The following is a 12,613-nucleotide window of genomic DNA, read 5'->3' on the forward strand; positions in this document are numbered from 1 at the left end:
AGAGGATGTTAGTTTTTGGAAAACACTATGGGGTAATACTATTTGGTTTTCACATGGGTCTGTACATTCTGCAGGAGTTGCAACTCTAAAAAAACAGATTTAATGGAGAGATTCTTTTAATGGAAAGTGACCCCTTTGGGCACTATATATGTCAGATGATTGAGGTGGAACATAGACATTTTTTCTATGCAAATGTATATGGTTATAACAGAAAGGATAACATAAGTTTATTTCGCTCTCTTGAAAAGACAGTTACAACGTGGTTTAAAAACTTTCCACATGCTCTAATTTGTTTGGGAGGTGATGTTAACACTATTATGACTGGGGGAACTGACAAATGGCCACCAAGGAAACCAAATGAGTCCAGCTCCATTGTTATGTCTTTCATGGACAAATTTAATTTAGTAGACATTTGGAGGGTTAAAAACGATGACACCAGTGTGTTTACCTGGTCTAACAAAACTGGTTCAAAACAATCTAGATTACATTTCTGGTTGATCTCTAAAACTATAAATAAAGACTGTGTCGATATTAAGATATCCCCTACTCCTCCCACCGATCACAAAGCCATTCAGATAACCATCAATCTCTCAGATTATAAAAACTCCAACTCCATACACACTTATTGGAAATTGAACTGTCAATTACTACAATATGAAGAGGTTAAGGTAAAGATTTCTGAGTAAATTCATACATTCTGGTCAAAAGCTAAAGATGAAAATAGTTTTGGATCTAACTGGGAACTTTTCAAGTTTGAATGTGGTGAGTTTCTGAGGAAATTTGGCAGTGCCAGAGCAAAATCATCTAATGCCGAGGAAGCAAATATTATACTGGGTATTTCAAAACTCTCTCAGATTCGCCCCTCTTTATTGACTAGTGAAGAACAGCAAGAGTTAGCTGAACTACAACTTAACTAGATAATATCTATACCCAGAAGAGTATAGGTGCCTTTGTCAGATCGAGGAAGAGATGGCTCGAGGAAGGAGAAAAAAAATTCTCATTATTTCTTTAATTTAGAAAAGCGCAAGGCCACAAACAATACACTTGGCACGCTAAAAATCAATAATACAATCACAGAGGATCATAGATTATCCAATTCTGTAGCTCCTTTTATGAAAAGATATATTCCTCCAAACATATCATCTACTGATTCCTTTCTAAGCTCTTTGACTGCTAACACTATTTCTCAAACTGAACAACAAATTTGTGAAAATTTGATTACAATACAAGAAATTTTGGATGCAATAAATTGTCTAAAAACTAACAAATCGCCCGGGGTTGATGGTTTAATAACAGAATTCTACAAAACATTTTCCAAAGATTTTGCCCCTTTTCTACTTAGAGCAGGGGTGTCAAACTAATTTTAGCTCAGGGGCCACATTGAGGGAAATCTAGTACCAAGTGGGCCGGACCAGTAAATAAAAAAAAAACTTCAGATTGTTTTCTTTGTTTGATTCAAGTTCTTGTGTGAGCCTTGAGCGCAGCTTTGTTTTATTTATACTCATTACAGAGGAAACTTGCTCACAAAGATACGTTTATTTTAACTCTACATTGTTAAGTATGAAAATAAAGTTTACACAACCATCTCGCGGGCCGGATTTAAACCGCTTGCGGGCCGGATTCGGCCCGCGGACCGCATATTTGACACCCCTGATTTAGAGGTTTTCAATGAAAGTATCGGAAGAGGTGTCCTTCCACCCACCTTGACACAAGGTCTAACGATATTAATTCCTAAACCCAAAAAAGCTCATTGATAATTGGTGGCCTATCTGTCTTCTCAATAATGATTATAAAATCCTTGCTGTCGCTCTTGCTAAAAGGTTAAAATCAACTCTACAATCAATCATTGTTGACACACAATCAGGCTTTATGAAGAACAGACATATCACCAATAATATTAGGCTTGTTTTAGACCTCCTAGATTACCCAGAGCTTGTTCAAGACAATAGTTTCATTTTATTTTTAGACTTTTACAAAGCCTTTGATACCATTGAGCATAATTTCATTTTCCAGTCTCTTGACAAATTTGGTTTTGGGCCTTTCTTTAAAGCTGTTATTAAAACTATGTATAAAAATGGTAATAGCTCCATCAAGTTGAAGGGCGGTACTTCTGCCAGATATTTGTAGAGGTATCCGTCAAGGATGCCCCATCTCCCCCTATTTATTTCTTTTAGTGAGTCAAATTCTGGCCTATCACATACATTCTATTCCTCTTAGAGGTATAACAGTAGCTGGTAGAAGCTTAATACTAACACAACTGGCTGATGACACAATCTTATTTTTAAGAGATCAATCTCAAATTTCTGTGGCAATCAATGTAATAAATACCTTTTCCAATGTATCCGGCCTCCATTTAAATATTAAAAAATGCGAACTCATGGCAATTAAAAATTGTTCTGAATGTGAATTTGAGAATATACCAGTCCAAAATGAAGTTACTTACCTAGGGGTAATTATCACAAGAAAATCAACATGAAAGATGTTCAAGAAACTTTAATCCTTTAATTAAAAATACTCAGAAGAAGCTTAATCAATGGCTCATAAGAGACCTCTCTATAAGAGGTCGCATTTTGATTAGCAAACCTGAGGGTATCTCCCGGCTGACTTATGCGGCCCTGGCTCTAGATCTTAATAGTAAAGTGTGTAGGGATGCACCGATGGATCGGCATTTGATCGTAATCGGCCGATAGCGCCCCTATCGGTTTTGATCTGAGTTTTCAAAATAGATCAAAGCAGACCGATCAGGTAGGGTTGTCACGGTAACCAGTGTAACGGTAAACCCCGGTAAAAAAAAAAGTTGACAATAATAATAACCGTCTTGTTTTTTTAAAAAAAACTATATTATCTTGGTGGGTTTACCGTGGCTGCGGTGTAGGCGCGGTGACCCTTACCACCGTATCATCTGCTGAAGTTGCGCGCTTCGTTGTTTACAACCAAAACTTTCTTGAAGCTAAAGCTGAAATAATGGCCAAAGGAGGAGACGGCAGTGCTCAGGAGGACATTTTTTATCCCTCAAAGAAGACATAGTCGGAAGTACGGGCATATTTTATATATCTGAAGAATGCCGAGGGAGTTTATAGAAGACTGCTATCCTGTTTGCAGCACGTGCAGAAAAAGTGTCTGTGAAAGTAAGTAAGTAAAGTTTATATAGCGCCTTTCACAGATATAAATCACAAAGCGCTGAAAGGCAGCAACGCTTCAAATCTCATGACACATCTGCGTGACCATCACCCACAACACTACAGTCAACGCAAGGCAAGCTAGCGTTAGCGTTTCAGCTAAAATGCATGATCAGAGGATTTGGGTTGAGGGAGAATGCAACGAGTCGCTATATAAAGCAGCCGCAGCGCCGCTACCTGCATATAAACCGTGTCGCGGACACCCCCATGTTGAAATGACGCTATGCATTACGGGGCTCCCAGGGGCAGATAAGAGTTGGTCTCTCTCCGAGAATAATTATGAATTTAACAATGATTACTGCCTGATGACATTTTCCCCACATCTGCAAAGCTCACTGGAAGGACACAAACCGAGGACAATATTTTCCTGATATACGGTTTATTACTCAAGTAAGGGTAAAAAAGTATCTGATTAGAAGGCTACTTGAGTACTGAGTATCATCTGAACTAATATTTTTAAATGATGACATCAAACAGACAAAAAATAAGAAGTTATGGGCAAATATTGGTATTTTAAAGACTAAAGGGAAACAATGTAAACAAATAAACAACATAATTACAAAATAACACATTTTAGGCAAAATTTACACACAAACTGAGGACAATATTTCCTGACATACAGGGTTTATTTAATTGTGTGAAAATGTAGCACGTTTAAAAAAAATACCGCGATAATACCGAAAACCGTGATAATTTTGGTCACAATAACCGTGAGGTTAAATTTTCACACCGTGACAACCCTAATACAGACCATTTTAGATTAGGTTACATTTCCTTTATTCCCAGATTATGTAGTTTGTAGCGCTCATTATAATGTTGTAGAAAATGTCTGGCCAATACACGTGATCGGTATCGGTGATCGGCATTCTTTGATATCGGTATCGGTGATCGGCAGCAAAAAAACCTGATCGGTGCATCCCTAGTTAAAAGTTGGGTTAATGAAAATTCATCAGTTTGAGATCGAATAATTCAGAGACAGAAATCAGAGTAAGAAGAGAAGATGGAGACAACAGATAGAGAAGCACAAACAAGAGCAAAGATGCAGCCCAGAGAGTTGGACAACAAACTTCAGCAATCAAAATTGTTCAGATAATTTCTAATACCAGTGCAGCAAAAAGGAGCATTTTTATTTTATGTTTATACTTCAAAGTTATTACAATGGAGAAGGATGCAGTGTTAGAGGCCAAGAAAAAAGACAACATTCGGACAAAAGAAAAGATGGCCACAGATGCAGCTAAGAGGACCACTAAGGAAGATTAAAAAAATATAATAAATGCATCAATCTGAGGTAAGAATACAACAATGTTAAGGCCTGTTGTTAATCCCACAAGTAATTCCTGGAAAGTTTATATTTATTTTTTTAACTTCTGTGTGAGGAAAGAAATCAGGCAGAGGAGATGAAACAAAGAAAGGGACAAGAGCAACGAAGATGAGAATGCTGCAGGAGTCCAATGAAAGCTGCTTGTAAACGTGATGTAAGGTATGATTAGTACAACATAAGACTGCACATTCGGTAATTACCCCCCCCCCCCATATATATAAATTCCCCCTGTACAGACATATGTGAAGGAGGAATTCCCCCCTGTTTTTAGAAGTGAATTTCAGGCCCTGATAATGTCGAAAAGCTCCCCGTTAAGTTATCAGCCTTCCATCGTCAGGCCTTCCTCTCATGAACACTCATGTACAAGCACAATTTCTCACCTCACCGCGACTTCATCTGGAATAATAAGGACATTCTTTATAAACACAAGTCTCTGTTTTTCAACTCATGGTTCCAGAATAACATACTTTTAGTAGACCAACTCTTTAATGCAGAAGGTCAGTTACTTTCCTATGGTGAGTTTTTACAACAGTATAATATTCCGATTACGCCGGGCGAATACGCAAAGGTTTTTGGAGCCATTTCTCCAGGAGTGTGTATGTTATTCAATCAGAGACCTAGATTAGATTATAGTTAGTTCTCTCCTGTTTTTTCTCCAGTTCTGTCCCCAATCGGTGAAGTTTGTTTTAATTACTCTCCTAATAATAAAAACAAAGCAATTAGAACTCTCTTTCTTAAAGACATGACATCTCTTCCATGTGCTGTATCATACTGGAATAGATTTGTGGATGACTTGACATGGAGGAAGGTTTGGCTTCTACCCGATCAATTTCTGATCACTAACAAGGTTAAAGAAACTTCCTTTAAACTATTACATAGATTCTACCCCTCTAAATGTTATTTAAATTTTTTTTAAATCAGACCTGGATGTATCTTGTACATTTTGTGAAGATCTTCCAGAAACAACAACTCATCCTTTTTGGCTGTGTACTCATTCCAAACGGTTTTGGCAGTGTTTCTGTGACATCATCTGCTGTAAATTCTGTCAATTTTAACATTTATTGAAAGCAGGTTTTGTTTGTCCTTCACCAGAATATTTTTAATAACTATAAAATTTTTTATTAATCTGTTATTTCTCTTGGCCAAATTTCATATCCATAAATATAAATTTCTTAAAAGCAAACCCAACTTTAACTGTTTCTTAGTGGAGGTCAAGCATTATATGGACTCTATCCGGTTCTCACAAAACCAGAAGGCTGTAAAGACTACTCAAATATGTACCCGCTTTAAGATAATCTGATGCTGATTTATTACTATCTCTGTGTTGATGTTCTCTCTAGATATATGCTACTGTAATCAGTATTTTTCTGTACACCCATCTTTTTTATATCCCCTGGCACTTTGTTTACATTCTTGCACTTCTCACTTTTCTTATACGTTGTCAACTGTGAGCTTGTAAACTTATTGTCACATTGTATATTCTATTTTTGTTAATAAAGGTTCATAAAAAAATTAACTCCAAAATATCTAAACTGGAGTACTTCACTTGCCAAGAGTGATTACAGCATCCATTTTGACTCTGGGAGGTTGAATCAGTCTTTCTTTATAGAATTTGTTCTACACTTCACATCACACAGGGGCCTTTACGTCACCTTTATTTACCATAAATGGCTAAAACTGGTCCTTTTCTGCCACAATAATCACGTAATTTATGCTAATCCTAAAGCTCTTCCCCTCGGTAACCGCTGGTGTTTCTTACCTGCTCTGTGCGAGCTGCTCTGTGGTTTCCAGCTCATATCCGACAGTCTGCGCTGGCCACCGAGCCCTTCCTCGAACTGGGCCATGGCTTCTTCAACCTTCCTGATTTTTTCTCTAGCAGTAGCCACTTGCTTGGTGACAAACTCCATCAGAGACTCTCCTGAATACATGTTTAATATTCACCTCACAAGGCTAAACAACAATAAACTAACGTTGCTAACGGTCTTCTTTTTCAGTTCCTTCCTCTTGTCCACGAGGCTGAAGTTATCTTGCGTTCCCAACTATTCGGGAAACGGCTAAAATGGGCAATTTTGTTTGTAAACAGGAACGCCCCCTGTTAGCAGAGTGTCGTTTCACGCAGCGGTCGGTCCAAATATCCCAAGCGGAGTCCCAGATTCAAAGGTACGGAACAAACGATAGATACAGAGCTTCTTGTTTCAACGGGCTTTCACTGACGCTAGCAACTTTGCAAACACAATGCTTCCCTTTTATGGAGTAAGGTCTAGCTGCAGACGAAGCCCCGACAAACCACGCCCCCATGTGTCTGTTGTGCTCCTCCGAGCTCCCCTGGTGGTCAGAAAAGGGAAATATCTCAATTACGGCAGCCCTCCGAGCGAGTAGCCCCTGACTGCATCCCGGAGATCGGGGCGGGGCTAAATGTGGGCGGGGTTAAACGTTTAGAGGTGGGTGGAGACAACTATTTGGCTGTGGCTGTGTCTCAATTCAGGGTCTGCATCCTTCGAAGGACCCAGCCCACCCGGCCGACGTGGGCTGCGTCCTCCGTCGGCCGGGTAGACCGGATGTTAACGGCTGTGAATTTGGACAGGCCTAGCCTTCATGAACTCCCTCGGCGAACGTTCCGTCGCCTAGCAACCGTGGAACCGCTGGGCAGAAGGCAGAAGGAACCTTAAACGATGGAGCTCGACGTTTTATTTAGCTTTTTAACCCCCAGAAACCCAAATTTAGAAAACAACTGCAAAATATTTTTTAACCTTTCACATGTTGTTCTAGGAGGCCAGATAAACGGGCCTATTTACACATTTTAACAGCCAATAGTGTTGCAGAACTGAATAGGACCTATTAGCAATGTAAATGTGGTTTTAAAAAGAAAAAAAATGGGGAAGGTTTATTTTTGTAGACTTAAATCTGATGTTGTAATACTACAACCGTGGGTCTCTGGGGGTTAATCATTTCCTTGACTGTTGGAGAGCTAATTCAGAGAAAATACTTTAGACTAGCTGAGCCTGAGCAAAGATGTGATAATAGTTTTTAATACTTTCTAAGGGTCTTACTTTGACCAAAACCGATTTATCACCTTTTAAGACTTTTCAAGACCCAGCGGATACCCTCTAGTAAACAATTCTCATTTGTAAACAAAAATAAAATTCAAGAGTTTAATGCAAAACTGATTTTATTTAGATATTTCTTTTACATGTACATGTTTAATCTTCATTAACCATTTTTTTCTAGCAAAGTAAAAAGCTGTCAAAGTTCTTCCTTCTCTCCTGTGCTCTCTGCTGCTCTGCAGCCTCATGTCCTCCCAGATCAGCTCCAGAAGCTCATCGCTGGCACCTTCCCCTGGATGCCCATTTTCTCCAGAATAGTCTTAACAAACATGTAAGAAAAGAAACAGGAAGAGAAAAGAGGACAACGGGTTATTCCTTTCATGTTTTCGCAGAAAAAAATATACTCAAACGAGTTTTTAAAATATGAGATGTTATTGTACCTCCATGCCACAGCCGCCGAATACTTTGCTCCGGTGATCATGTGGTCCATCTCCGCCCTAAGCTTAATAAATTCCCTGGTTTTCTCTTTTGGTCCTAAAATACAAACTTCTATTAAAATCAGGGGGAAACGTAGCGGGAGAAGTACGACACCGAGCGCGGCCGAACATACGAGCCGAGACCGCAATACAAGCACTTTTACTGTAACATTTCTAACTAAAATAACGTTCATGTATCACAAAAAGTCCTTAAACTGACAGTTTTCAAGTTTATACTTACATTTATAAGCGCAATCCTCTCCGACAGCTCCCGCTTCACTGTCCGCCATTGTTTTTAAGTTTTTCTGCCGGCCGGCCCGCAAGGCATCTTGGGAAATGCTACCTATTGAAGGATACACCCGACCCATCCTTCATTCAGGCGAAAAGAAGGCCGCATTCGTCGACCGCATTTGAAGGAGTCTTCGAATTGGGACAGGCCGAGTCGCGGCGCTGTGACGTAACCGGCCGACGAATCCGGCCGAGGTAGGATGCAGACCCTGAATTGAGACACAGCCTGTGTCTCAATTCAGGGTCTGCATCCTACGTCGGCCGGATTCGTCGGCCGGTTACGTCACAGCGCCGCGACTCGGCCTGTCCCAATTCGAAGACTCCTTCAAATGCGGTCGACGAATGCGGCCTTCTTTTCGCCTGAATGAAGGATGGGTCGGGTGTATCCTTCAATAGGTAGCATTTCCCAAGATGCCTTGCGGGCCGGCCGACAGAAAAACTTAAAAACAATGGCGGACAGTGAAGCGGGAGCTGTCGGAGAGGATTGCGCATATAAATGTAAGTATAAACTTGAAAACTGTCAGTTTAAGGACTTTTTGTGATACATGAACGTTATTTTAGTTAGAAATGTTACAGTAAAAGTGCTTGTATTGCGGTCTCGGCTCGTATGTTCGGCCGCGCTCGGTGTCGTACTTCTCCCGCTACGTTTCCCCCTGATTTTAATTGAAGTTTGTATTTTAGGACCAAAAGAGAAAACCAGGGAATTTATTAAGCTTTGGGCGGAGATGGACCACATGATCACCGGAGCAAAGTATTCGGCGGCTGTGGCATGGAGGTACAATAACATCTCATATTTTAAAAACTCGTTTGAGTTTATTTTTTCTGCGAAAACATGAAAGGAATAACCCGTTGTCCTCTTTTCTCTTCCTGTTTCTTTTCTTACATGTTTGTTAAGACTATTCTGGAGAAAATGGGCATCCAGGGGAAGGTGCCAGCGATGACCAGCATCTGGAGCTGATCTGGGAGGAATTCAGGCTGCAGAGGGAGGCAGAGCAGCAGAGAGCACAGGAGAGAAGGAAGAACTTTGACAGCTTTTTACTTTGCTAGAAAAAATGGTTAAGGAAGATTAAACATGTACATGTAAAAGAAATATCTAAATAAAATCAGTTCTGCATTAAACTCTTGAATTTTATTTTTGTTTACAAATGAGAATTGTTTACTAGAGGGTATCCGCTGGGTCTTGAAAAGTCTTAAAAGGTGATAAATCGGTTTTGGTCAAATTAAGACCCTTAGAAAGTATTAAAAACTATTATCACATCTTTGCTCATGCTCAGCTTGTCTAAAGTATTTTCTCTGAATTAGCTCTCCAACAGTCAAGGAAATGATTAACCCCCAGAGACCCACGGTTGTAATATTACAACATCAGATTTAAGTCCACAAAAATAAACCTTCCCCATTTTTTTTCTTTTTAAAACCACATTTACATTGCTAATAGGTCCTATTGTTCAGTTCTGCAACACTATTGGCTGTTAAAATGTGTAAATAGGCCCGTTTATCTGGCCTCCTAGAACAACATGTGAAAGGTTAAAAAAATATTTTGCAGTTGTTTTCTAAATTTGGGTTTCTGGGGGTTAAAAAGCTAAATAAAACGTCGAGCTCCATCGTTTAAGGTTCCTTCTGCCCAGCGGTTCCATGGTTGCTAGGCGACGGAACGTTCGCCGAGGGAGTTCATGAAGGCTAGGCCTGTCCAAATTCACAGCCGTTAACATCCGGTCTACCCGGCCGACGGAGGACGCAGCCCACGTCGGCCGGGTGGGCTGGGTCCTTCGAAGGATGCAGACCCTGAATTGAGACACAGCCTTTGACTCCTGCGTCCTGCCCCCAGTAGCGGTTTTAGGCACGGGCAGACAGGGCAGTTGCCCGGGGCGGCATTTTTTCATGACACAAAAGGGGCGCACAAGCGCTGAGAAAAAAAAAAAAAAAAGGAAATCTGCGCCGCACCGAGGTTTTCTATTATCTGTCATATGACAGTGTCTGGATTGGAAACAGCAAGTTGGCGCCCCCTGCAGCTGCAGGCGCTCCTGCTGACTGAGAACGTTCACGTGCACCGTGTGTCTATGAAGAACAGGAAGGGGAGGGGTGCGGCGGGAGAATTCACCTCTGCGTCTTTCCCAAATGAAATGAGCGCAAAATGAGCGTGCAGGGGCTGAATCAACTGTATTAACGTGGCTAAAGTCAATCACATCTTAACGTTCTTCCATATTTCATTCATAATATCATAAACACAGGCCTATCATTCTTTCAGGTTTCTCTGAATTGTGTGAAATGGCCGAATAAAAAAAGGAAAAACAAAACGATTTTGTGGTCACCCCCCCATCAAGATAAAATAGTTTAGTCCCGACTAAAGGAAACTTACTGAGTCAGGAGCCAAACAGAAGAGATGAACATAAAAAGGCTAAAACCACCAGGTGCCCAATTCAGGGGGAAAAAAAGAAAAAAGAGGAGAAAGATAAAGGTATGTAAGCTCTCATGATGCATGTTGCATGTTTAACGGTTAAATGCGGTCAACTAATTGCTAACAGAGCTAATAGGGCTGAAATATTGAAACGAATATTCAAATGGTTCGAAAAAAGTCCTTGAATCGTTTTTTACTGATTCAAACTAGGATTTGTTAAATGCTCGCTGCAGCCTGTGGCCTGCCTGAACAACAAACACAAGTTGATCATGTTCACATAATAATAAATAAAACAACTCTACAAGCAGAAGAAAACACCCCAGTCACCACTAACTATCCTGTTTATTTATTGCAGATGGCTGCACTGATTATTTTTACATGATTTGTTCTGTAAAAGTTGGCATTTTTGGTGGTCTACAGTTTTTTTATGTCAGTTTAAATTACAATTTCAGAGGCAATTCTAAAATATGGATCATGAGATCTATTGGAGATCTACCCCAACTTTTGGACTGCTCTGCCAGTCACTGTGGCTCAAGCTGAGGGGAGCTTTTCAAAACTTGATCAAGTCATACCTGAGGTCAACTATGTTTCAGGGGCGGCTCACTAACCTGGCTCTGATTAGTATCAATCACTCAGTAGGGGAGCAGATTTCATGTGATGACATTATTGATGACGTTGCATCAAGGTTAGGTTTTAATTTTAGTTTGTGTTTTCTGTTCTAAGTGCAATGCTGTAGTGATTATCTTTGGTTTGTTATGTGTGAAATATTTTTGCTATTTAGAATATTTATTATCTATTATGTTCATATATTCTTAATATTTAGTGATTGTTTGTTTTTGTATATTTGATTCTATATATTTTGATACAGTATATAATGTATATTGCTGTACATTCTGACAACTTCATAGTAATTAATGTAAATATGTGCAACTTAAAAAAATGAATGTTCAATAGTCGTTCTAATTAAACATGCCTGTTTGTAGAAAACATGCGTGTGTTCGTGCAGGTGGGGTGGTGTGGTGGTGGTGGTGGTGGTGGTGGTGGGGGGGGGGGGGCGCTCAAAGGGGGCCTCGCCCGGGGAGTAATTCGATGTAGAACCGCCACTGCCTGCCCCTCTCTCAATGGAACCAGGAAACTGCGAGTAGCCCCTTTCTAAGGATTAGAAAGCCCTAAAAACCCACAAAACCCATGTAAAGCATAACATTGGTAATCAAATGACTTGTTTGCTGGATGTCATGATAATTTTAAAGAGCAGATAATTACAGGTGCCATTTTTGATCCAATCTGTTCTGATATTTTTATTCTTTTTCCTACTTTTGTATGGTATGTGTATTTATAGCACATAGGTATTTGTGTCTTTTAGCTATACTTTTGGTACCTATATAAAAGGTTCAAGCATTTATAAGACTTTTCTTTGAACCTGTCAAAACCATTTTAATAGTTGATTTTATCAATGCTGCCTTTATTTTAATAGTCATTTCTCAAGTGAGTGTAAAACGGTATAGACAGACACGGGTACATTTGTTGTACACTCAGTTATATCAGCTACATTAAGAGGAACAGAGACTTAAATTGTGCTGATACTTCTTAAAACACGCCACGGTTTGAGGCGGGGTGGTGAGACATTGTGTGAGACACCCAAGAATGCAGACTAAATTTTTCAAAAAAGGTAAATTTAATAGAGCAAACAGCCAACACAGGAATAAAAAAAAAAGTACAAACAAATGAACCAAAAAGCACACAAAAAAACAAGAGAACCTCCAAAAAAAACTATGTGAGGAGGAAAAAGAATGCAAAAACTGTGACACCGCTGTACTATGGCATTTCAAAACCAGAAAACACCTTCATCTTCCTTTTTTCCTCAATTTCTCTGCAGAACTCCTCATAGTCTGACTGAAAACTAAACATGA

General features: G+C 39.8%; 1 protein-coding gene across 1 annotated transcript in view; it reads right to left on the minus strand.

Moving 5' to 3' along the window:
* The window catches only part of LOC129160143 (zinc finger protein ZFP2-like), a 50,364-nt gene extending 43,469 nt beyond the window's left edge, over positions 1-6,895 (minus strand). Inside the window, exon 1 of the mRNA XM_070547962.1 lies at positions 6,260-6,895. Within this exon, the coding sequence (XP_070404063.1) occupies positions 6,260-6,428 (169 nt within the window). The 5' untranslated portion in view covers positions 6,429-6,895. The remainder of the gene's footprint in view (positions 1-6,259) is intronic.
* Between the last annotated feature and the right edge of the window lie 5,718 nt (positions 6,896-12,613).

Source organism: Nothobranchius furzeri, chromosome 2 (genome assembly GCF_043380555.1).
Source record: "Nothobranchius furzeri strain GRZ-AD chromosome 2, NfurGRZ-RIMD1, whole genome shotgun sequence".
NCBI classification, from domain to species: Eukaryota; Metazoa; Chordata; class Actinopteri; order Cyprinodontiformes; family Nothobranchiidae; genus Nothobranchius; species Nothobranchius furzeri.